This window comes from Xiphophorus hellerii, chromosome 19 (assembly GCF_003331165.1).
Source record: "Xiphophorus hellerii strain 12219 chromosome 19, Xiphophorus_hellerii-4.1, whole genome shotgun sequence".
In the NCBI taxonomy this organism is placed as follows: Eukaryota; Metazoa; Chordata; class Actinopteri; order Cyprinodontiformes; family Poeciliidae; genus Xiphophorus; species Xiphophorus hellerii.
Genome location: NC_045690.1, coordinates 16,080,500 through 16,104,350, shown reverse-complemented (window position 1 = coordinate 16,104,350; position 23,851 = coordinate 16,080,500). Strand labels below are relative to the sequence as shown.

Sequence of the window (23,851 nt, the reverse complement as noted above, 5' to 3'; positions counted from 1 at the left end):
GTGTTTTCTGTTTTGATTTGTACAATTTTTAAGTAAAAAAAAAACAAAAACAAAAAAAAAGCAAATTAGTCTCATGCAGTTCTGGTATGAATTGCAAATAGAAAAGATGAAACACTGCACAGTTATCTTTAGGATGGGATGACTTATGGATGATATTCCAAGCCACCTCTATTAACCTGTCATACGCTGCATCTAAATACATGGAGAAATTGTTCAGTTTTTACTATATTTCAGTAAATCAGTGTAAAACATAAAACTCGTATAAATTTGTCACACATTTAAAACATTTAGCTCTGTCAGTTTTGATTATTGGCTCACAGCAAATAAAACCCCTAAAATTCAATTTCTCAGAAACATTTGTTTATTTTAATAAAGAAATATCAGCTTGGTGAATATTGTCAGTGTAGAGTATATTCACTTACCACTTCTGCATGGATTATCCCTTTTTATTAGGGTACCTTTTTCTACCACAATTTATCCGTCTACTCAACTTTGTATTCATGTCAATCTGGATACAACACTGTCAACCACCAGCTTCTTTAGCAGTGACCTTTGGTGCCAAGTCCTCCTTGGAGAGGGAATCATTGACAGTTTCCCCCATGACTTTGTAGATTGTAACAAAACGTTTTCTGTATTAAATCTTCTTTTTACTGTTCCTGTGTAATATTCTAATTCATGGGGAAGTGATATTTGGTTTCCACTTATGTAACATCATAAACAACAGAACTGTTAGTTCTATTGTTAGAGCTAACATTATAAGTTAGGACTTAAAATGTCGCTCTGTGTTTGTTTATTAGTTAGTTGTTCCTACCTTAAAAATTTAAATCAGAACGTTTCCACAAAAAACAGAGAATCAAAACAACAAAAATACATGTCAGCAGTCCGATTCCCAGTTTGCAGATCTTACTCGGTTATTTTTGCTGTTGCAGACGGGGATGGTCCATTGCGACACAGCCGTCGGCACTCCAGACTACATCTCTCCAGAGGTGCTGAAGTCTCAGGGAGGAGATGGGTTTTATGGGAGGGAATGCGACTGGTGGTCTGTAGGCGTCTTCATTTTCGAGATGCTTGTGGGTGAGTGACCCCTTTCATCGACTCATTCATATCTTGAAAGGACATAAAAGTGTTTTTGTTTCATTACCACCTGCTGCCTTTCAGGTGACACTCCATTCTATGCCGACTCTTTGGTGGGAACATACAGTAAGATCATGGATCACAAGAACTCCTTAAACTTTCCCGATGATGTGGACATCTCCAAAGATGCCAAGAGTATAATCTGTGCCTTTCTGACTGACAGGTGGGGAACAATCAATCTGTCCTTATGTAAAATTTATTCCAAGTTCATCACTAATGCCAATGTTTGTTTCTTTTTCTTTTTTAGAGACGTACGGTTGGGCAGAAATGGAGTGGAGGAAATCAAACGGCACCCGTTCTTCAAGAACGACCAGTGGACTTTTGACACCATCAGGGACAGTACGAGTCTCAGGCTTTGCTCTCCTCTCACGCACGCAGATGTTGCAGAATACACTTTCTTTTCCAGCAGTTTTAATTTTTTTCTCCCCTTCTTTCTAACCAGCTGTCGCCCCAGTGGTCCCAGAGCTGAGCAGCGACATAGACACCAGTAATTTTGACGAGATCGAAGACGACAAAGGCGACGTCGAAACATTCCCCACACCTAAGGCTTTCGTTGGAAATCAGCTACCGTTTGTTGGCTTCACCTATTTCAAAGAGGACCAGTAAATAATCACCGTTCTCGCTGATTGCTCCCTAATTGTTTTAGAAACTGGCCTCCTGCTTGAACCACATGTGATTTTTGGTTCTTTTTTCCCTTTTAGGTTGTTAAATTCTGCCAACAATTCCTCAGTGGCACATGATAACGCCAAAGGAGAGGTAAATACTGATAAATACACAATGATGGTGTATAAAGTGGTAAAGGATTTTAAATCATATGCTTTTTTCAAGTCTTAAGATAAACTAAACAAAACTGCTTTTACTTTTCAAGAATGGAAGAATCTTGAAAACCTGTTAACTTCTTTATAATGCTGTATACCGGCATATCTTGTTAAACTGAATATCTTTTATAACAGGTAATTGAAGCAGAATATCTCCTGTCATTATAATAATAATCCAAATATTACAGCAGCACAACGAAGGTCTGCTCAGGCTTCTGGAAGAATGTTCTTTACTCTGATAAGACTAAAGCAGAGTTGTTCAGACATTAACCTGAACTCAAACACAACATTTACAATCACCTATTATCAGCTATCAAGCACGGTGATGGCGGAGTGATAATCAGGGCAACATTATCTTGTCTGTGTATGAAAGTATGAAGTGAAATTGGAAAGAAGAGTGGACCAAAGTTCCTCAACAGTGATGTCAATGGCTGATACTCAAGCAGGGTTTGGTGTTTTTAATTTTTGATACATAAATAACTATTTAATACTTTATAATTTATTAGTTTATCGTTTGAGATGCTGTGAGACCCACATATTTCAAATGCAAGCCAAAAATTATGGTATTTTTCTTTTTATTATGGCTATATTAAACAGCTGTAACTTGGATAGAATAGAATATTCTCAAAATTAGATAACTTGAGTCAGAAAGACAAATCTTAACCCTTTAACTCTGACGCTTTGGGGTACAGTTGATAAAAATCTAACATTGAAAAGAATTGTTTGGGGTTAAAAAAATTTTTTAAATCCAACATCTTAATCATCAATCCTGCAGCTGACAGGAAGCTAGTGAGGAATGCAGAAGCTGTAAAGAGTAAACTTTTTTTTGTTGTGGTTAAAATAAATTTTATAAATCCACCATCCATAATGGTGGATTTTGAAAAAAATCAAATTGCTTTTATCCTCCCTCATATTTCAGTTCAGTTCACTATTAACTGCACAGATTTCAGTCATGGCTTGTTTTACTGATTAGCTTTCTAATCCCATATATGCAGCTCTAAACAGCACAGTCCACCAGTCCTCTGGGGATCAAAGTGCAGCCTCTATCTTGAATGTTTGAGTGCATTTCCATTTGGTGTTGTAAAAATGTTACATGGGCATTTGAAGGAAGCCATGACTACAATGAACAGTTTATTAGAAGGTTTTATTGATGTACCTCTGCAGGTAATAATACTGCTTTGACCTTTCATTAATGTAGCCTTTTTCAAGAGGTAAATGACAAACATGAGTAGACAAATCCACTTTATCCACTGTTTTTTTCCCTTCATAAAGTTAACCACCTCTATGCCAAACACACATGGATGTTTTGTTGCAGGAAAGGTCAAACTCAAAAGCTTCATCTGATCAAAGCACAGTTCCAGTCAAAGCCCTTGTAGCATTTAGCAGGCTTCCTCTTTTTAAAATTTGTGATGGTAAGGCAGACAATGCTTGTTCCTGGCTTTCCACCCAAACAATCAGTTTGCTTGTAAATAACATCTAGTGGTTGCCATGGAGATTTGGTGACTCAAAGGTACACCTCTTCCCTCCATTTCTCCAGTTGAGTTTTAGAAGTTGTTTTGTCTTACCTCTTCAACTTTTATTTATTGCTCATTGTTAATTGTAAATCTAAGCAAGTTGATGTTTTTTTAAGTGTTTTTGGGTTAGGAACATCATTATAAAGATTATTTAGTTAGTTTTAGTCCTGATCAGTGTAGATTAAAGTGAAGTATTTTCTAAGTTATTGGACCAATGTCACTGTCACAACCTAAATCCCCTAAGCGCTCGTTTTGTTTTTGTTTTTGATGAGTTTCAGAAAGTTGTCTCGTCCCATGTATGCCTATCTATAAGGCAGTTTAAAAACAATGTAAATATTTCTTCTAGAATATACAGAGATATCTGTAGATGATAAGCAAAATGGCAAAATAGGTTGTTGTGCACCAGAGGAAACAAGAAAAGGACTTGATCTAAGATGGAGCCTTGAGGTATCCCACAGTTGTGCAGTAACGCATCTCTAGATGAAAGATGAAAAGAAAAAAGTTTATTAAAGGATGTACCTTTCTTGGCAACACGTTGCTCTAAATTTCAGATGAGGAAGTCGCAGTTTACCATTTGAGGTTGTTTGCATGTTAAAAAAAAAACACCTGGGGAAACCTCAGTGTGTACAGGTGTGTTATTGGTGAGTTTGGTATTTGTGGGCTATACTAAAATAACTGAGTTTGAACAGCAGGTCATCTTATCCTTGCAAACTCCCAAAATGTTCTCCGCTGTTCACATCTTCAGACAGACATTGGTTTCAGGCTTTGCTCAAATGAAGCTCAAACTATCTTCCTCTAAACACTTGTTGATGTTTTCTGTTTTCAGTCGGCAGCGCTTCAGAAGAAACTTCACCATCTGGAGCTTCAAATGAATAAAGATAAACATGTCAAAGATGAACTAGAGAACAAATGCAGGTGCAAGATCAGCAAATATGTTGCTACTGTGGTGTGCAAACTGCTGAAACCTTCACTCATGTTTTATCCACGTATTTCTCTGCAGAGCCGCAACCGTCCGCTTAGAAAAAATAACCAAAGAACTTGAGGAAGAGGTGCGTGTCTGGAATTAAAGGATTTCTATGACGTTTCAGATCAGAATCGAAGAGATCCCAGCTTTCTTTCCTTTTCTGATTGACTTTTAGGTGAGCAGCAGAAAGAGCCTGGAATCAAATCTGAGGCAGCTGGAGCGGGAGAAGGCCCTGCTGCAGCACAAAAGTCTGGAGAGCCACCGGAAGGCCGAGAACGAGGCTGACAGGAAGCGCTGCCTGGAGAACGAAGGTACCAGGCTCTCTTTGCAGATCCAGGTTCTGACAATAGTCTTATTAAAATCTTTAAATCACTTGCATACTAATCATTCCTGTTTTCACTCCTTAATCTGTTCCTTGTTGCTGCTGAGTGAAAAATAAAGTGATCGATTCGTTACCATGGATAGATAGATGCAAATGAATTATAAGATGAGGTGTGCCATGCTGCCCCCACCTGGTCAAACTATAAAAGTGTTTCCTAACCACTAAAACATGAAGACCCCTTTTGTCTTGTCTGTTTTGGTTTGCATATTTAAAGTTTTTGCACAGATGGCTGCACCTTAACTTATCCCTGCTTCACTTTTGGTTTTGTGCAGTCAACAGCCTTCGAGACCAGCTGGATGACATGAAGAAAAGAAATCAAAACTCACATATTTCCAACGAGAAGAACATTCACCTGCAGAAACAGGTTTTTTTCCAACTTTATTAATTTACTTTTGTAATCTTCTTTCAGCCTGGTGAAGCTGAAAAGCATTTTTGCAGACCAACTATAATTTTTGCTACACATATTTAGATATATACTTGATCGATGCAACAATTTCCCTTGCAGAAACATCTATTTAAAGCTTAAAACTGTCGTTTCAAGAATTCTGATCTGCTACAAGATCACTGAGAATGCTTTGTGATCATCCAGACTCAACTCAAGTGTAATAAAATAGCAGGAAGACATGAATGTACTTCCACATTTATACAACCTTTAAAAGCAAAGCTGTAAACTACATGCTTTCTCAGCTGTATTCATTCCACAGTTTGTCCATTCTTCATCTTCTGACCATTTCATTCCAAAGCACCTGGAGGTCAAAATTATTTTCTCTCCAACCAAAAACAACCTGCTGCTAATGAGATCCAACAGATCATCCACATTGTTTTCAAATAATTATCCAACTGGTTTACAGTTAAATTCACAAAGCAATATAATTATCCAGTGGGGTATTTTTGCATAATTTGCACGTGCTTTCTGCTGCTTATTTTTGCACCACATTCACCACACATATTCAGTTAAATGAAAGCAGATTCAAACATGTCCATTAAATCGAGCAGATGGGAACGATCCACATCTAGTTGCCATTTTGCAAACTCAGCAGATGTGGAAATAATTAGAGATTAAAATAGTTCCGTGCAACACCAAATTCTCAGAAGATCAAGGAACCTTCAGGAGACATTTATAAAATAATTAATGTGAACGTTTTTGAAGTGCCGCTTCAGGTTGTAAAATATGAAGGAATTATATAATCCCTTTAAAAAAAAAGTCATTGAAACATGAAAATGTGTTGACTTATAGTTCAAAATGTTTGTCTGCAAAGTTATTATATAACAATATATATGCTTCATTCATTATCTATTAGAATATAAAAAGATTTGTGCCTCTTGACCATGATTTTATTGGGTTTTAATGTTTATTTTTTGTTTATGATAAGGAAAGGTCTTTAATTTCTGCAGCTCTGTTCTCACAACCTAAGAAAAAATGATTAAGGAGTTGACATTTTAAAAAAGCTTAAATTGGAATCTTAAAAGGTTGAAAAAGAGCAACTTTTCTTTTTCAGTTTAGGCTTTGTTTTCTGCTGAAAGTTTTGTGCGCTCTCACAACATCCCTAAGCTACATATTATATAAATTAGAGTGACGGTAAATCCACTCTAATATATTAGAGTGAATTTACTAATTTATTAATCAGATTTTAATAATCTGATTAATAAATTAATCAGATTTTAAACATTTGGTAAAAGCTGACGCTGACGTCCTTCAGTTTATTTGCCCGTTATCTTCTCACTCACTAAGTCGCATAATGGATGATTTCACAGCTGGAAGAAGCCAACACGCTGCTGCGGGCCGAGACAGAAGCGGCGACGAGGCTCCGCAAAGCTCAGACGGAGAGCAGCAAGCAGCTGCAGCAGCTGGAGGCCAATGTGCGCGAGCTGCAGGATAAATGCTGCCTGCTGGAGCGCAGCAAGCTGAGCCTGGAGAAGGAGTGCATCAGCCTGCAGGCGGCGCTGGAGTCAGAGAGGCGGGAGCACAGCCAGGGCTCAGAGACCATCACTGACCTGATGGGTAGGGAAAACACAAGCACAGCACTTCCTGAAAGGCTGCTGGTAGACTTCCATACTTATTTTTCCTCCATGAATTTGGCAGTGTAGTAACACTTAGTATTTATCTGGATACTGTACTTCAGGTTTTGTGAAGGACTTTTCTATAATTTTCAGATGGTTATCAAACTCACTAGTAGATTTTTTGTGAAATAGCGCCCTCCGACAGTTTATTTTGCACTTTGCAGGACGTATTTCTGGGCTGGAGGAAGAAGCTCGCCAGCAGAGACAGACTCTGGCCAAAGCTGAGACTGAGAAGAGGCAGCTTCAGGAGAAATACACTGATCAGGAGAAGGTAAACAAAAAAACCATCTCTGCGCTACTTTAAATATGAACATTACAAAGTCTTAGAAAGTTTTTGCTTTTTCCACTGTAAATCTGTTTTGTTGGAGTCGCCGCGTCTCCCTGCTCGCTTTCTGTCAGACGGATATATTTTCCTGTTGCTGTTTTGTGTTTGGTGTCTCCTTTCAAATCAGAACGCCTTCTGCCTGTTTTTCTTTGTGCAGGAGATGAGCAACAAAGAGATAGAACTGACCTACAAACTAAAGGTTCTGCAGCAGGAGCTGGAGCAGGAGGAGGCCTCGCATAAAGCCACCAGAGGTCTGCTGGCGGACAAGAGCAAGATTAAAGTGACCATCGAGGGCGCCAAGTCCGAGTCCATGAAAGGTAAGGTCTGCTTTACATGGTCAATCGGATCTGAAAGCAAAGATTGAAGCTTTTTCCTGGAAGCTCAAATCAGATCAAGCTAAGCTGTTTCAGAGAAGGCAGATTGGCAGATTTATGATTCTGAGATACTTGATCTTTATTTGCAACACGGTCCAACAAAAGAGAAAGTTGGATGAAATTAAGTGGAAGTGAAGAAGGAAATCTAACACAAAGTAAGCAAAAGATCAGAAGTGAAATTCTGGGCAAGAATCCATAACTGGGATTCAGGGGAGAATACAAAAATACAGGTTGAAATTTGCAGAAGAATTTCTTTCAGTATTTAGTAAAACAAAAAACTGATTACACTGCAAAAACATGAAACCTTACTAAGTAGTTTTGGTCTAGTTTCTTTGTACAGTGAAATAATCTGCCAATGGAATTAGAGCTAGGTTAAATGTCCTGTTCCACCTGCATATTATTTCATGTATAGCCAGTACTTTTAATATTAAGGAATTATTAATTTATAACAAGTTCCTATATTGTGCTGAAAATTTACTTGGAAGTTAGTTTTATTTCAAGTGTACTAAGATATTTGCCCCAGAAAGTAGATAAAAAATACTTTGTAAGATTTTGTGTTCTGGCATTGTAATTAAATCGTCCTCTCCACTCTACCATACTAGCTCTACTTTATTGGTTTAAAATTGAAAAGTACCCCTGGATGTTTTTCTGCAGAACTGGAGCAGAAGCTGGCGGAGGAGCGAGCGGCCAAGCTGCGGCTGGAGAACCGAATCCTGGAGCTGGAGAAACACAGCAGCATGATGGACTGCGATTACAAACAGGCTTTACAGAAACTGGACGAGCTGCGCAGACACAAGGACCGACTCACGGAGGAGGTGAGTGTTTGGATCAGAAAACAACCCCAGTTAGAACCTGTCCGGGCCTTCTAACTGGCATTAAAAGTACTGTCTTTAAGAGGAGCCTGTGTTTGTTCAGGTGAAGAACTTGACTCTTAAGATCGAGCAGGAGACCCAGAAGCGTAACTTGACTGTGAACGACTTGAAGGCCCAGAACCAGCAGCTGAACATCCTGAGAACCTCGGAGAAGCAGCTCAAGCAGGAAACCAACCACCTGCTTGATATAAAACGCAGCCTGGAGAAACAGAACCAGGAGCTGCGCAAGTCAGTTCATCAGCTCTACTTTTTGCTCCAAGCCGTCACAATCTTCAGTGTCAGTAATTTGGTTTGATTTTCCACCTGCAGAGAAAGACAAGACACAGATGGACAAATGAAGGAATTACAGGACCAGCTGGAGGCTGAGCAGTATTTTTCTGTGAGTTTGTGGCCAAATGATGCATGTTTGCTTCTCTGTTTTTATTGCATGTTGAACAGACCATGTTTTAAATCGAGAGGATTCTTTGAAGAGCAAAATTCAGTAAAACGTTATGGTGCACTAGAGAGTTACTATGCAGTCTGGAATTTGATTCAAGAAAAAGTTCAGATCTTTTTTCTACAGACTTTGTTCCTAAACTTATTGCTCAAAATGGATAAAATTTGTATCCATTTGTTGGTCAATTTATCTTTCCTTGTTTTTTATAAATCCTTAGTGAGCTTCTGAATGTGAAAACTTTTGACCTTTAGAAGGTCAAAAGGATGTTGTAGTCTGTTTTGAATTCTTGATATCCAGTCAGGGTTAGCTCTCCGTCTCTACCTCTTTGTCCCTTTCTTGCAGTTAAGTAACTTAAACCTCTGTGCTTCCTGTGACTCCATCTTAATCACCTCGCTGATGATCAAAACCGTGGACTGTTTGTTTGGGCCTTTTACTAACAGAAATAGTCAAAAAAAAACTTTATCAGCTAGTGTCACCAGACAGTGTTTTTGGTGCATCTTCATTTACTAGTCATGTTTTCATAATTCTGCGTTTTGGACATGCCTCTTTTCCAGACTCTTTACAAGACTCAGGTTCGGGAACTGAAGGAGGAATGTGAGGAGAAAACTAAACTCTACAAGGAGGTGCAGCAGTCTCTGCAGGAGCAGCAGGAGGAGAGGTGATTCTGCTGATTGGAGATCCAAAATAAAACTCCTCCATTCTCCCTCAGGTGTACGGATTTGAGTTTAATTTTCTCAATCTCTTCCAGGGACTCGTTGGCAGCGCAGCTGGAGATCACTCTAACGAAGGCGGACTCGGAGCAGCTGGCCCGCTCCATCGCTGAGGAGCAGTACTCTGATCTGGAGAAGGAGAAGATAATGAAGGAGCTGGAGCTGAAGGAGATGATGGCTCGGCATCGCCAGGAGCTGGCTGAGAAGGACATCACCATCGGCTCGGTGGGTCCCAGAAACACCCGCCTCCCGGCTTTAAACCTACAAAACAGTTCTGAATGTGTTTCCTGCTGTGTGCAGCTGGAGGAGGCCAACAGGACTCTGACCAGCGACGTTGCCAATCTGGCCAACGAAAAGGAGGAACTGAACAACAAACTGAAGGAAGCACTTGAAGGTTGATAAACGCAGAACTTTATAACATCAGTACAAGTATGACATGCATCGCTGCTCACATTTTTCTTCTTGATCCTTTAGAATCGGACAAGTCGAAGGATTGGGCGCAGCAGATCAACCAGATGAAGCAGTCGTTTGAGAAGCAGCTGCAGTCAGAGCGCACTCTGAAAACTCAGGTGGGTGTTTTCTCCTCACGGTCGTCGCCTCGGCTCCCCCTGCCTCTGTGAGGAGCTGACCTCGTTTAACCCCTCCTACCTCTGCAGGCCGTTAATAAACTGGCGGAGATCATGAACAGGAAGGAAGTCCGCGGGGGAGGCAGCCGCCGTGGAAACGACACAGACATGCGGCGAAAGGAGAAGGAGAACAGGAAGCTGCAGCTGGAACTGAGGTCAGAGAAGGAAAAGCTCAACAGCACCATGATCAAATACCAGAAGGAGATCAACGAGATGCAAGCAGTAAGTGACGCTTTCCCCCTCATTGCTTCTTTTGCAGCCTTTTGGCTTCACATATGTTTTCTTGTGTGCAGCAACTGGCAGAAGAGAGTCAGATGCGCATTGAGCTGCAGATGGCTCTGGACAGCAAAGACAGCGACATCGAGCAGTTGAGGAATCTGCTGCAGTCGCTTAGTGTTCAGTCCATGGACTCTGCCAGCATCAGCAGCGGGCCAGACTTTGACGCTGATGATGCTTACGCAGGTAAGGATGCAGCCTTTGTGGACAGAGCTGCACAGCTTTATTAAAAATAAAACCATAAAAGAAGACATTTTTGTGTGCTTTGTTGCATATTTATCAAATGAGAAGATTACAAAACTGCTTTAGGGAGACTCAGATGAGTTTTGAATTTTGAAGAGTCAAGGTAAAAGGTTTTGATTTATTGTTCTTTCCATATTCCTGACCCTCACTGATGGTTGTGGGATAGAAAACAACCTGGATTCTAGCGGCTGAAATAAGCTCCCTCTATATCTGGTTCTTCTGGTCAAGATGCCTCATTTTAGAGCATGTCTGCCACTAAAGTGAAGACCCAAAGCTCATTCGAGGTTATTCTGGTCTGGCAACACCTCAACCCTCTGCGACCTGATCTTGGATCAGTGGATGGATTCATCAGGCCTCACAAATATAAAGTCTCTCTGCTCCCAGAATTCTTCACCCTTTCATTGCTTTTAGAAGTAAAAGCAATTTAACTTTAGTGTACATTAGCTTTTTGTTCCTGCAAATTCTTGTAATGTTTCTTAGAGAAGGCAGAATTACATTGAACATACAATTTTTAAAATAAAAAGAAAATTGTCCAAAGAAAATTCATATTTTTTTGGTAAGAATGGTATAACTGTTCGTCAGCATAATAAGCAACTCAAGTGAAGCTCCACAACAAAATCTGATTTATTAAAATAATGCTTGATTTCCCTAAAACTGCATTTTGTTAATATAATGGCCTTAATAATGCATTGAAATGTTTCATCCAAAGTAGAATATTTCTTTCTTTATTTTTTATTTATTTTGAACATGTAAAATGTCAGAGAAGAAAAAAAAAATTAAACACACATTAAAAAACCTTTTTATATCCAGTTCGAAAAGTAGGAAGAAACCAAAGCTGCTTAAATCCGACCACCAATTGTCTCATCCACATATAAGCCATATTAAAAATATTTACACATCTAGTTTTTATTCTATGTCACATTTTCTACTCTTTCCAAATGATATCTGTACAATTAATTATGCTGTCTACACCATACTTGCTATCCACAGTCTCCTGCAAGAGTTCCATATATCTTTCATCTTTAGCAAAGCAAAAACTTTTCTTATTTATGTATCAACTATACATAAATAACACATTTCATTCATCCAGTCATATTTAATCTACAGCTCTGCCACCAATCCCTGAACAGTATTCCAGTAGATCCTGAATGTGTGCTTAAAATTTTGTCACATCCATATACACATCTATTTGCAATAGATTTTTTTTAAATAATTTTTTTAACTGATTTATATTTTTACGTTTCAAGACTTTATCCGTACTGTTCCACAAATTCACTCCACAGGCAGCGATGCACATGCTCCTCATTGTTGTACAAGCTTTATGTTTTCTAAAATTCAGCTTTCGTCTTAACTTGTAAACCCCCCTTACTTTCAGGAAATGTATTTTTAATATTTTCTGGTAACTGATAATTTCTTGCTCTGTACATTATTTGACCAGTTTTGAATTTGACAGTTTATGTTAAGTGAAAGCGAAGGGATCATTTTGCAGTGTTGTTTCTGAACTGAATATATAACGTTTGTTGTTGTTTCTCTCAGAGTCGAGACTTGAGGGCTGGCTCTCTCTTCCCGTCAGAAACAACACCAAGAAGTTTGGATGGGAGAAAAAGGTCTGAATGAACCATATTTGCTCTGGCATAGAGCGTCTATTTGATTTTAGCTCTGTTATTTATGTTCGTTTTGTTCTTGCAGTACGTTGTCGTGAGCAGCAAGAAGATTCTCTTCTACAACAGTGAACACGACAGAGAGCAGTCCATCCCCTGCATGGTTCTCGATATAGAGTGAGTTTATCGCCGGGGCTTTCCACCCAGGAGAGATGTTTGTGTTCAGAAAGAAATTAATGTTTATTTCCACTTTGCAGCAAACTTTTCCACGTGAGGCCCGTTACTCAGACAGATGTGTACCGTGCTGAAGCCAAGGAGATTCCCAGGATATTCCAGGTGTGTTCTCCCTCTGCTTTACTATGTCTTCAATTTAACTTCTGAGAGGTTTAAAAGGATGGAAATGGCCAACCAGCATCTGTGGTTCCGCTAGATTCTTTACGCCAATGAAGGTGAGAGCAAAAAAGAGCCGGAGTTTCCCGTGGAACCGCTTCCCATCGGTGAGAAGTCCAGCTACATCTGCCACAAAGGCCACGAGTTCATCCCCACACTCTACCACTTCCCCACCAACTGTGAGGCGTGCACCAAGCCGCTGTGGAACATGTTTAAGCCGCCACCGGCTCTGGAGTGCCGGCGCTGCCACATCAAGTGCCACAAGGACCACATGGACAAGAAGGAGGAGATCATCGCTCCCTGCAAAGGTGTTAAGCTTTTCTGCATAGTTGTATCGAACAAGTCGTCCGTGCCCCTCGTTCGGGTTCAGGTGAATGAAAACGAGTTTCTTCTTCCACCGCCAGTGAACTACGACGTGTCTACAGCCAAGAACCTGCTGCTGCTGGCCACCTCCCAAGAGGAGCAGCAGAAGTGGGTGAACCGGTTGGTCAAGAAGATTCCCAAGAAGCCTCCGCCGCCGGAGCACTTTGGTCGCTCCTCGCCACGCACCTCCATGAGGGTTCAGTCCAGCCAGTCCATGAGGAGGCCAAACCGACCGCTCCCCACCAGCAAAAGCAGGTATGAAATCAAAGGTTTCTTCTTTTAGTTCAAGAAAGTGTCCAAGGATGAAATATAGTAGTTTTTTTATTGCTTCCATGGTTAACTTGGTGGAAAACATAACCTTGAAGATTCTGTGTTCATGTTTTTTTGATGCATGGCTGGGATCGCCCACTATATGACAGCATTCTTACACAGGTCATCATATTAACGGTAATCACAGAAACTAATGTCCCCCTTTCAGACTGGAGGAGTTTAGTCTTCAGGACTGGCTCTGGGGGTTGGATGACATTGATGAGGATTGCTCCTCCATACATTTCTGATGATGGTAACACTGTGTTTTTGGGTGTGTGTTTTGCTGTGTTTGCAGTGCAGTGTCTGCATTTAAAGATATTGCAGGGATATCCAACTCCCAGGATTTTGGGAGTTGGGAGTTTTCCATGCATTCTTGTCCAACACATTTGAATCAAATGGTTGGATCAACTCTTCAGCGCCAGAAAGTTTAGTAGAGACCTGGTAACAAGCTAGTCATTTAAATCAGGTGTGTAGGAACAGAAATGCATCTAAAAGCTGCCTTTGTCAGCCTTAGTTGCATTGTTGTAGGTGACCGTCGAAGGGTGCAGCCCCTGAATTTGGACACATCCCCACTTTCAGTTTACTTTCAGAGGCCATCACATTTTTTTCATATTCTCCAGATATTTCAAAGAGTTTGATGTTATGTTCAGGTGTCCAGAATCATAGGAAGAGAAACAGATACACAGCATCACTGATCCTCCACCTGGCTTAGCAATAAGCATGGGGGACTTTCCTATATATTCATTCTTTGCTTCACACCAGACCCACCAGGACAGCGTTTCCAAAAGCTCAATCTCAGATCACATGGTTCCAGTACACGCTCAGTTCTTTTACAGTGAGATTTGTTTTTCCATGTCAGTCGTCCGCACTCTGCATAGGAAGAAGACAAAACTGATCTGATATAAAACCACTGAACACTAGGGTATTTAATTATCCCAGATTATTTAGTCAGCTACTTCTATTAATTTTACTTCAATTTGGTCACAAAAAAAGTTTTCCAATCTGAACACTGGACACCAACATTCTTGGCTGTTAATGTGTCTGTTGGATTTTCTTGCAGAAACTGTGCTTTTTTTATTATAACACTTGACAGTCCTCAATCTGAAGGACCATGTATTTAATGTAATTGCTTTGTTTTCTATTTCAGGTTTTATACACCTAGTAATCTGTTTTCTTGCAGGTGTTTTTGTGAAATAGCTCTGCTTCTTGTATTTTGTTAAAGTTCTGTCTCCATAGTTTATTTTCTCAGGACTCTTTTTGTCTGATTTGTTATTTCTTGCTAAATTTGATGGGCTAACATTTGTTGTTGTTGATCGAAAACATGTTTCAGCTCCTATGACTTGAGCCGCAGATCAAATGGATTAAAAACAAAGCAAGTCGACTCCTGCAGCATTTGGTACAACTGACTCCTCTGATCTTGTTCTCCGTGTAAACGACCAAGTTCCTGGATGCGTTTGTGTACGTGTCTGTCTTGTTGTCTCTCAGCGGCGCTGTCGGGCCACATGCAGGGGGTGAATACACATGGTTCAATTTTCTCTGTGCTGTTTGGGAAACTATTTACCTGATAGGATCAATGTCACTGGGTGTCTAGAACAGAGAAAATAATCTTTTATAACTTGATAGGATCGTTCACGACTTTCTGTCTAATATACGGTTCTGGAAAAAATTAAGAGACTACTGCACTGAACCCTATTAAAAACCACATGGATATTCCACAAAGTGTTGATTTTTGAACTCTTCCTGAGTTAAAACATTAGTATTGTTGTTTCTAAATGAATATGAACTTGTTTTCTTAGCATTATCGGAGGTCTGAAAGCCCTCTCATTTTCTACAAATACAAAATTTTTGCTTGGAATTTCGGAGACATGTCAGTATTTCATAGAATAAAAGAACAATGTTCATTTTACTCAAACATATACCTATAAAAAGTAAAATCAGAGAAACTGATCATTTTAAGTGGTCTCTTAATTTTTCCCAAGCTGCATGTAGAATCATATAATCTCTGGGAGAGTTTGTTCTTCAAAATAAATACTTGCATCATTAACGCAACACAACAGATGCTTACCTATGCCTTGAAAGTCTGGATGTTGTATTCACTTTGGACTTTTAATGATTTATTTGAACCATTTTGTTCCTATGGGAAATGATTTACCTTCATGCAACCGTAAGGACTTTTAAAGCAAGAATTGGGTGCACAGTTTCAATACATTGTAGATTTTTGTCTTCAGAAGGTATAGAATATAATTGCATGGATTATATATGCAATAATCTAAATATTTTAGAAAGTGCTGCTGAATCTGATTCAGAAAACCTAATAACCTGCCGTTTCTGATTATGATCCAATAAAACTAGCAATGTCTTTGCCAGCATTAAAGTGACAATAGAAAAATAAAGTCAAACTGAATCTTTCAGGTTCAAAGGCCCAAAACATGGTGGTGGCAGCATCATGTTGGTACGTTTCTCAAAGTAGATGCAAAGATGAACTTCTAAATGATTTCAACTTCACTTAATATGAGCAGATAGATGGTTGAAACCACAACGTTCTCAAATAAACATCAGAACGATACATTTTTGTAATCCTCAAACTCTGCGAAAGAAAACAAACTACTGTAGCTTAAATCAATTCTGCTAAAAGAGGTATAAAATGTTCGGAGTTGTGCATAAAAAGCAATAAATTCAAACTTTTTAAGTCCTTATTGAAATAAGCGTATGTTTTTGGTGTGCTTAACTTTTTGTCTGTCTGTCTCTTTACCTCCAGTTAACCCTGCTAGATGCATCTCCGGGGCGGTGTTTCCTTCGAAGCTTCATCTGCAGATCTGGAACTCCACGTCAATTCGCATCAGTCCGTCTCCTGCTTCATCCTGGGAGGAAAATCTCTCCACTCTCCTTGTCGCTCAGCTCCTTTCAGCCACTTCACAGCTACTGAGTTTGACTGCGCTCTTTTCTGCGAGCTGGTTGGCTTGTGAACAAAGTCTGTCGTGCAAAGTCTGGAGTAGCTCCTTCTGCTTCCTGTGGAAACAGGAACTCTTCGGAGAGGCTGCATGGATGAATGGGGATTCAATTACCTCAATTATTCTCACCAGGAAACAGTCTGATGGAGGGGACATGCAGGAAACTCCTGCACATCACCTTTGGAGGTTCTAGTGGCCAAATATAAGACATTCTGCTAAAAGAAACTGTGAACAGTTCAAAGAACACAACACTTAGTTGATTCTGTTGGGTTTTTTCCCCCAAATGACTTGTTCTCTCAACACAATGATTGTAGCTTTTAACTTTCCACAGCTCTTGTTTCAGGTGAGTCGCAGGATCCGATTAAGGTACAACAAGCTGTTACTTCACGTAAAGTCACAGAGTAGGGGAACGCAGTGAATCCTTATTTTAAGTAAATGATTCTCTGGCTGCCTCTTATTATGATTTCTGTCACTGAAACACTTGTTTTGTCTGCAGTAGACGTTACAACGTGAGCAGCATCCTGCTCTGATGGCATTAAAAGGAACAAATCTGCACTGTTCGACCCGAGATAATGTTTACCTAAACGCACCGATCATGTTTTTCTCCTTTTGATGTGTTTGAAGGTAGATGTGGTGCTCCACCAGAGGCGGCACCCAGGCATCGTATTACCAAATATACTTGACTGAAGCTTTTATTTTACTGCCAGCTGCTTTGGAGTGAACTTGCATGTTTCTCACGCGCCGCCACCCCTGCCAGGTTGTTTTTTGAAAGCAGCGGTGACAATGAAGGTATGCAAACCTCGTCCTGAGCAGCACTAGTCCACTGAAGGTTTGTTCCGATGTTTTGGTGTCAAGAGTAACTGAACTCCCAAGTTTTTTACACGTCGTTGTGTGAATGTGGCTCATACAGGCGCCTGGAGAGCAAACCGTGTGTGTTTTGTGTACCAACTGCTCTCCTTTAACCAAGAAGCATGTTTTATACATATAAATATCTACAGTATATATTTTACATGCCATACTGTGCACATTATATTATTTATACAGCCTTGTCCACTTTGTATTTAAGGGCCTTTACATCCAGATTGCATGTTTGCTACCAAACAGCTATAATGATGATGATTATATTAACTACTTATAGAAATAAAGATATGGATGTGCCGTTTGGTTTCAAATGTTTTTAAAAAGTCAAACAAATAAATGCTTTAAAGAATTTCAGTGAAATCACTATGTAAAAAGGTCAAATGTTTTGGTTTATTTAGGCGTTACAGAAAGAAATTCACATACAAAAGTTATTAAAAACACAGTATATATTATCCTGAGTTGGAAGACTTTGGATATTTGCAAACTGTCATATTCTTTTACAGAAAATCCTCACTGTTTAAAAATGGAATTTTAAAAAATAAAAGTAGATTCAGGAGAAATGTATTAAAAACTACTGGGAAAAGCATTGTTATTGGAATGTTTGGTAAAACATAATTATTTAAAAAAAATACACCCTCTTTCAATTCTTTATACAAATAATACAAAAAAGATCTGTAATTGGTTAGGTTGCAAAATTATTCAAAAGTGAGCTCAGATGTAGAAATGGCTGCAGGTCAAATCATCTCATCACAGACCCATTTCTTACCTCTTTGTATAAATAACTTCCTACTAGGAGTTCAATACTTTCATGAGTTACTGAAAAATCAAACATAAAATTAATTAGCATTTTATATCTAAGTTGTTGTTTCTTTAAAGCTTGCCTGTTTAAACACATTGTGTTTCTGATACTGTTTGTTGATTCTCTGATTAATTCAGAGTAACTCAGCGGCCTCCTGCAGGTAAACTTTAGTCAAATAAGGTTTTTTACAGTAAGCTGTTAGGATTAAAGACACCAACAGCTGCATCTGTTGTTTTACATTCAAGGTTGTGTTTAAACTACTTTAGTACCTTGAACAAATTTCAGAACATTTAAGTCCTCATAAGTAAAAACTAGAAATGAAACAGGGTGTACTTTCTTTTTAACGGTAGTAACTGTTACCTTTAGATTGTTTCTGTATTTCTTGTGCCTGTGGTGACCCAGTAAGTGCTGAAGAAGAAACCTCTAGCTTAGTCATCTTTCTTTGAGCTGCTGCTTCTTCGTTGGTAATAGATCACAGTGAGCAGCACCCAGAAGTTGAGCAGAGTCATTGCCACAAACCGCACCAGAACTGTGAGAAAGAAGGAGGTGATTACAAACCAGAATTACTTTTAATTTAAACCGATTTGTACTTATGAACTGGCTTTAGAAATCAAAACGTGGTTGCTGGCTGTCTGATAAGAAGCTATACGCTTGCATTTTAAGATGTTTTGCAGAAAAACCATCCAAACCTGCATTGAAATGTAGCTTCATATTTTTCAAAAATACCCTTTTATAAAATTTTAGTTATATGTTTTTGAATAATTGGCAAAAGACGGTAAGTGTCATCTGCTGCAGGTAATCTAATTAATTAATGGCTCATCCCAACAAAGTCCCAGAGAAAATCTAACCAACTTGAAGTTCAAAATAACATTATTTTCATCTTTTAAAATGGAAATACAACTTAAATACTTTTCAAGCATGTTGTCCAAAATTTATTCTTGGTTAATAATTTTAAAGACTTTTTTTGTGTTAAAATTCGAAAATAAAAGTCAATACGAAACAGCACTTTAGTTTGAAGATGAGAATAACATTTGAGACTAAACATTGGAGTCAAAAATCCAAGAGTTCAGGTACTAATGCACTCTATTTTTTCTCTTCTAAATCTCTCTTGCCTTCATTAAACAGAGACATCCAGAACTGCCTTTTTATGAGATGTCACTCCCAGAGTGCACCACGCTTCCACATTATTGCTGCGGTGGAAGGCGTTTAGAGAACAAAATGAAATGTTTCTGCCTTGTGTCATTTTACGCTGGCTTACCCTGCCTGTCTCCGGTCGTCACCGAGGTGGTGTAAATCCGCGCTGGAACAAAGAGGAAGCGGAGTTAATGACATGCACATTATACAACCGCACTCTCTCATGTTTAATTAATGACGTGTTGAATTGCTGATTTACTGAACGCGTAGCAAACTGAAGGGGGATTATCCATATTCATGACCTGAAAGTGATTTAAGTGGAAGAATTAGTTGAAACTGATGAGCTGTTGAAGCTAATTAAATTTGTTAAATCGGAAATGAGAGACTGCAATTAAAAATGTGGCAATCCGACTTTGGTTAGTTTATTTAATCTTATAATTTACCTGTTTGGGTTTACTACTTCTATGTGGGTTATTTTACCTCATTGGTTGTATCCCAATAAAATCAGGAGACGGTTGGAGGTTGGGGGGAAGGGTGGATTTTCCTAACTTATTTTGATGAACCAATCAGAGGTGGTTAATGATGATGTCATTAAAAAAACCAATGAATACTGGATTATGATGTTTGTTTAATATCATTTTAGATGTCTGAGAAACTTTTTAATAAAAAAAAACCTCATGACTACGGGTAACTTCATATTCATTAAGAGGGAGATTCAATGTTCAATAGAATAGAAGTACTTTATTCATCCCAGCAGGGAAATTACTTCGCAGTTACAGCATAGAGACAAGAGACAAGACACAATAACAACAATATCAATAATGCATATGTGCAATAGGAATTATTTAAAAGAATCCCGACTTTCTAAATAAGCAAAGCAATCATTATGTTAAGGACTTTGACATGTACTAACCGCCATTCAGACAAAATGTTTTATACTTTTTAAAAATGATTATTTTGCAATATATTGTGCAGTCCTAGTTAATATTGGTTAAAGGTTAATTTGTTTTAGTTTGGCAGCCCTCTTTATCCTGACAGCCACTGGAAAAGAAGTTCCCTCACACTCACCCATACACGTGTAGGTAGCCATCCCCCAGGAGAGGGCGCTAACCTGTCCTGCATCCTTGGAGCTCCACATGCACTGCAGCTGGGTCAACTTACTGGCTGCACTGATGAATGTGCACAGGCTCTGAGAGGACAGTGCAGGTCACATATTACACGTTTATAAGATGACAGATTGAACACTGCAGGTGAGCTGGACTCCACAAAGTAAAAAAAAAAGTTACTTTCTGTGCTGTCTAACATTTTAAACTTTAAGTGGAAGAATTGCTGCTTCATTTATTTAAATGCAAAATGCCTACAGACATGTACATCCCATTTACCAGCAGGCCTTGATGTGTTTCAGAGAGAGAGAAATGAGCTCTGGGTGAGTCTCCTCTCAGCCCTCCACATCATTACTCCTGACTGATGACGTGCCAACTCTTTACTGTGGGACAATGTGTGACTCATTTGAAAATGATGCATTACCATGGCCAGATCTATGATCCACCTCTCCACCGTGAGGAGCCTCCAGCCTCCGACCAACCTGAGCACGATCTGTTAAGGCACAAGATGCTGCCGGGGGGTCATTGATTTCCTTCAACACCAAGTAGTTTCACAACTGTCACTGTCAGAGAGGGTAAGGATACAGCAAGGCGTACACCAGGCTCTGCCGCAGGCTGCCGTTGTAGTAAAGAATCAGGAGCAGAAGGATGACATCTGTCGGGACACAGAGCAGGTTATAAACGTACATCACTTCCGGCAAGGTTCCAGCTTCATTTCAAGGACCACTGGCGTACTGCTGATTCGCTAGCTATTCAGATTCTTCTAATATTTATATATTTAAAAGTTTCCTGGTTTGAATTTCCTGCAAGTTTTCCCTCATCCAAACAGGTTGAACATTTTACATCCAGGCCTAAACCCCCACAAAAATAGCTTGAAAAATGTTCCTTAGTCGGTTGAAGAGTATCAAACCCTTTTGTGGCTCTTAACGAGGTCCAGGTTATTTCTGGCTGGATTTTTGGCAATTCTTCTTAGCAGAAATGGTAGAAGGTATATAATCTTTGGATTAATAATATGAATGTAAACATATAATATTTCAGGGTAATGTTAACATAAAAAAATGTTCTAATGCGTGTACAAGCATTTGTTTAAAAGTTTTTAAAAAGATTTTCAAAGTAATATTCATGCCTTATAACTCTATTCACATTGTGTCAAACTTAACATCAATGTTAACACTGTTATTCTTGATTATATTCAATCCATAAATAGATAAAAATATTCTCATTTTTATTAGGATAAAAATGAGAATATTAAGCACCCCTTTTAGCCAATAAAATACTTATGTTACGCTATTTGTTACAAACCTTGAGCAATGAGGATGGGATATTCCAGGTATGTTGGGGGTGGGTAGTCGTAGTACATCTGGTACGTTACAAAAACTATGAACCTAAAAAGAATAAAATGTCAGATTATTTAATGTAATCAATTAAGCTTTTATTTATTTAATGCAATTTTTTTTCAACTGTGTAAGCATGAATCCCATCACCAGACTTTTGTATAACTGTTTACATGTACAGGTACTAGAATAATATCTAGAATGTTCAGAAATGCATTGATTTCCTGGAGATGAGGTAAATCTTGAGTTCAGAGTGGAAAAGGAATCTGAAAACCTGAGTTGAGATAAAAAACAGAGAACCTCCTGACCACATCAAATACTTCCTGATGATTTCAATCAGAACAAATATCATTAAACCACTGTTTTATTAAAAACTTCTTATATATTTTAAAATGTTTTCTTTCAGGCATCGTGTACTGCTCATTAAACTCCATCAAGATTCTTCTGCAAGTTTTCCTTTACAACAACAATGATGGTGATTTTACTGTAGAGACATTCAAATATGCTCAGCACCTGGCAAAATTATCCACAACTCTTTAACCTTTCTCACATTTTGTCATGTTACAGCTACAAACTTTAATGTATTTAATTGGTTTTCACTGTGACAAAGAGGTGCTTCGCTGTGAAGTGGAAGGAAAAGAGGTTGGATTATTAGTTTTTAAGTGAAAATCTGAAAAGTGTGGCATCCATTTTGTATTGAGCGCTAAGATGATTAAGCTGGCTTGAATATGCATAACACATTTTTCAGGCTTTTATTAAGAACTTTTTAAAACGGTGCATCCATTGAATTTGTGTGGGCATAGGGGGGCATTGCCCGCCCACAGAATCAGCCGTGCATCTGTACATTTCTATTTCAAAACGTCTGCAGTCTTTCTGGGTCTTCTCTTATCCTCGGCTCATTTGCCAGATGGATGCTGTGTGTTTGAAGCTGATAAGGTTTCTTTATCAGCAGAAACATTCCGAGCAGCTGCAATCAGGACACAGACTAGTACTATTCTGCTTTGGACAGTCAGTCTGATGTTTATCCCCACAAATCCAACAGAGGGCAGTTTGTGAGAGCAGTTGGCGCACTGATTCATATAAACAGGTCCAGTTCTGGCCGTATTACGAACATTCATTACACTGGAATCTCACTGAGTGTAAAAAAACAATCTTTTACTTGACTTATAATCAACTTTCACACGTATTTAAACAAACTAGACTGTAAAAATAGACTTCCTATTCTTTTTATGCACATGCACGTATAGGAACAGGAAGACGACACATCAAAGCTGTGCCCTTCCTCACCTCCGTCACCGCTCATCTTTCTCTAACAGCTAGGAATCACTTTTACCAGGCCTTCCTGGTAAAAGTGCATCAGAAAGTCCTGCAGAGTCCACCTACCCAGTGAGCTCCAGCAGCAGACTGTTGAGGCTGATCCCTGTTGAACGCTTGGCTCTCATTAACACGAAGATCTGCGGGAACTTTAGCACCATGCACATGAACAGCGTGCTGAAGTTGGCGATGTGCAGCAGAGTGTCGGACTGCATGCTGGATCTTTAAGTTTTATTTTAAACCGTTTATATAGTTTTATAAATGACACTAGCTTCCAGATGCTGCTGTGATGCGAACACTGTTAAGGTGCTTTTACTTTGATCGGAAATCCGGTGTATGTTTTCGAAATAATAGTAGAAATTAATTGTGTACGCTCGCTAAACTACTGTGACCAGGAATGATCAAAATCGATGAATAAAATACAAATTATATAAATATATTTTAATGACAAAAAAAGTATTTATATTACGTGATTAAATAAATGAACAAATGCTTTTAATCTGGAAAAAATGCGCTTGACATCCGTTGATATGGCATAAACACGACAGTTTCCTGTCAGCCGGTGGCAGCGTTTCTCATTTCCGCATACACAGTCTGAAAGATGATTGGCTCAGAAACAACCACAGTATTTAAAACCTAGTAAATACTGAGCGCAGGGTCATTTTCGAATTTAATAAAGCAGAGACGCATCTCAAAGTTGCAGGAAACTGGCCCTCAAAGACTGGAGCTGAAGAACCCTGCCATACAATGTTATAATTACACTTTAGCATGGTCTCAGTTAGAGCTGTTGTTAAAGACTGTTCCAGTAATTGAGTACTCTATCGAATATTGTTACAATTACATATCTATCTATCTAGATAGCTAACTATCTATCTATCTTGTATTGATTTGTGTCAGTTTATCACATAAGTTCAATAAACACAATTGAAGTCCGTGATTGTCATGTAAAAATGTGAA

General features: G+C 38.9%; 2 protein-coding genes across 2 annotated transcripts in view; one reads left to right on the top strand and one right to left on the bottom strand.

Moving 5' to 3' along the window:
- rock2a (rho-associated, coiled-coil containing protein kinase 2a) overlaps window positions 1-17,559 on the top strand; it is a 34,838-nt gene extending 17,279 nt beyond the window's left edge. Inside the window, exons 6-32 of the mRNA XM_032546687.1 lie at window positions 930-1,074; window positions 1,159-1,297; window positions 1,382-1,473; window positions 1,577-1,736; window positions 1,836-1,890; window positions 4,293-4,381; window positions 4,467-4,515; window positions 4,606-4,741; window positions 5,085-5,176; window positions 6,568-6,814; window positions 7,038-7,144; window positions 7,356-7,515; window positions 8,227-8,387; window positions 8,488-8,672; window positions 8,754-8,823; window positions 9,435-9,538; window positions 9,629-9,815; window positions 9,891-9,984; window positions 10,065-10,159; window positions 10,247-10,438; window positions 10,510-10,678; window positions 12,272-12,342; window positions 12,425-12,513; window positions 12,594-12,672; window positions 12,767-13,034; window positions 13,131-13,344; window positions 16,157-17,559. Of these exons, the coding sequence (XP_032402578.1) occupies window positions 930-1,074; window positions 1,159-1,297; window positions 1,382-1,473; window positions 1,577-1,736; window positions 1,836-1,890; window positions 4,293-4,381; window positions 4,467-4,515; window positions 4,606-4,741; window positions 5,085-5,176; window positions 6,568-6,814; window positions 7,038-7,144; window positions 7,356-7,515; window positions 8,227-8,387; window positions 8,488-8,672; window positions 8,754-8,823; window positions 9,435-9,538; window positions 9,629-9,815; window positions 9,891-9,984; window positions 10,065-10,159; window positions 10,247-10,438; window positions 10,510-10,678; window positions 12,272-12,342; window positions 12,425-12,513; window positions 12,594-12,672; window positions 12,767-13,034; window positions 13,131-13,344; window positions 16,157-16,160 (3,453 nt within the window). The 3' untranslated portion in view covers window positions 16,161-17,559. The remainder of the gene's footprint in view (window positions 1-929; window positions 1,075-1,158; window positions 1,298-1,381; window positions 1,474-1,576; window positions 1,737-1,835; window positions 1,891-4,292; window positions 4,382-4,466; window positions 4,516-4,605; window positions 4,742-5,084; window positions 5,177-6,567; window positions 6,815-7,037; window positions 7,145-7,355; window positions 7,516-8,226; window positions 8,388-8,487; window positions 8,673-8,753; window positions 8,824-9,434; window positions 9,539-9,628; window positions 9,816-9,890; window positions 9,985-10,064; window positions 10,160-10,246; window positions 10,439-10,509; window positions 10,679-12,271; window positions 12,343-12,424; window positions 12,514-12,593; window positions 12,673-12,766; window positions 13,035-13,130; window positions 13,345-16,156) is intronic.
- A 19-nt stretch (window positions 17,560-17,578) lies between these two features.
- Window positions 17,579-23,109, bottom strand: slc66a3 (solute carrier family 66 member 3). Its single transcript, XM_032546693.1, has 7 exons — window positions 22,964-23,109; window positions 21,549-21,631; window positions 20,832-20,901; window positions 20,671-20,728; window positions 20,212-20,332; window positions 19,268-19,309; window positions 17,579-18,538 (listed from the first exon to the last, which is right to left on the bottom strand). The coding sequence occupies exons 1-7, from the start codon at window positions 23,107-23,109 to the stop codon at window positions 18,438-18,440; spliced, it is 621 nt and encodes a 206-aa protein (XP_032402584.1). The 3' UTR covers window positions 17,579-18,437.
- Window positions 23,110-23,851: the final 742 nt, after the last annotated feature.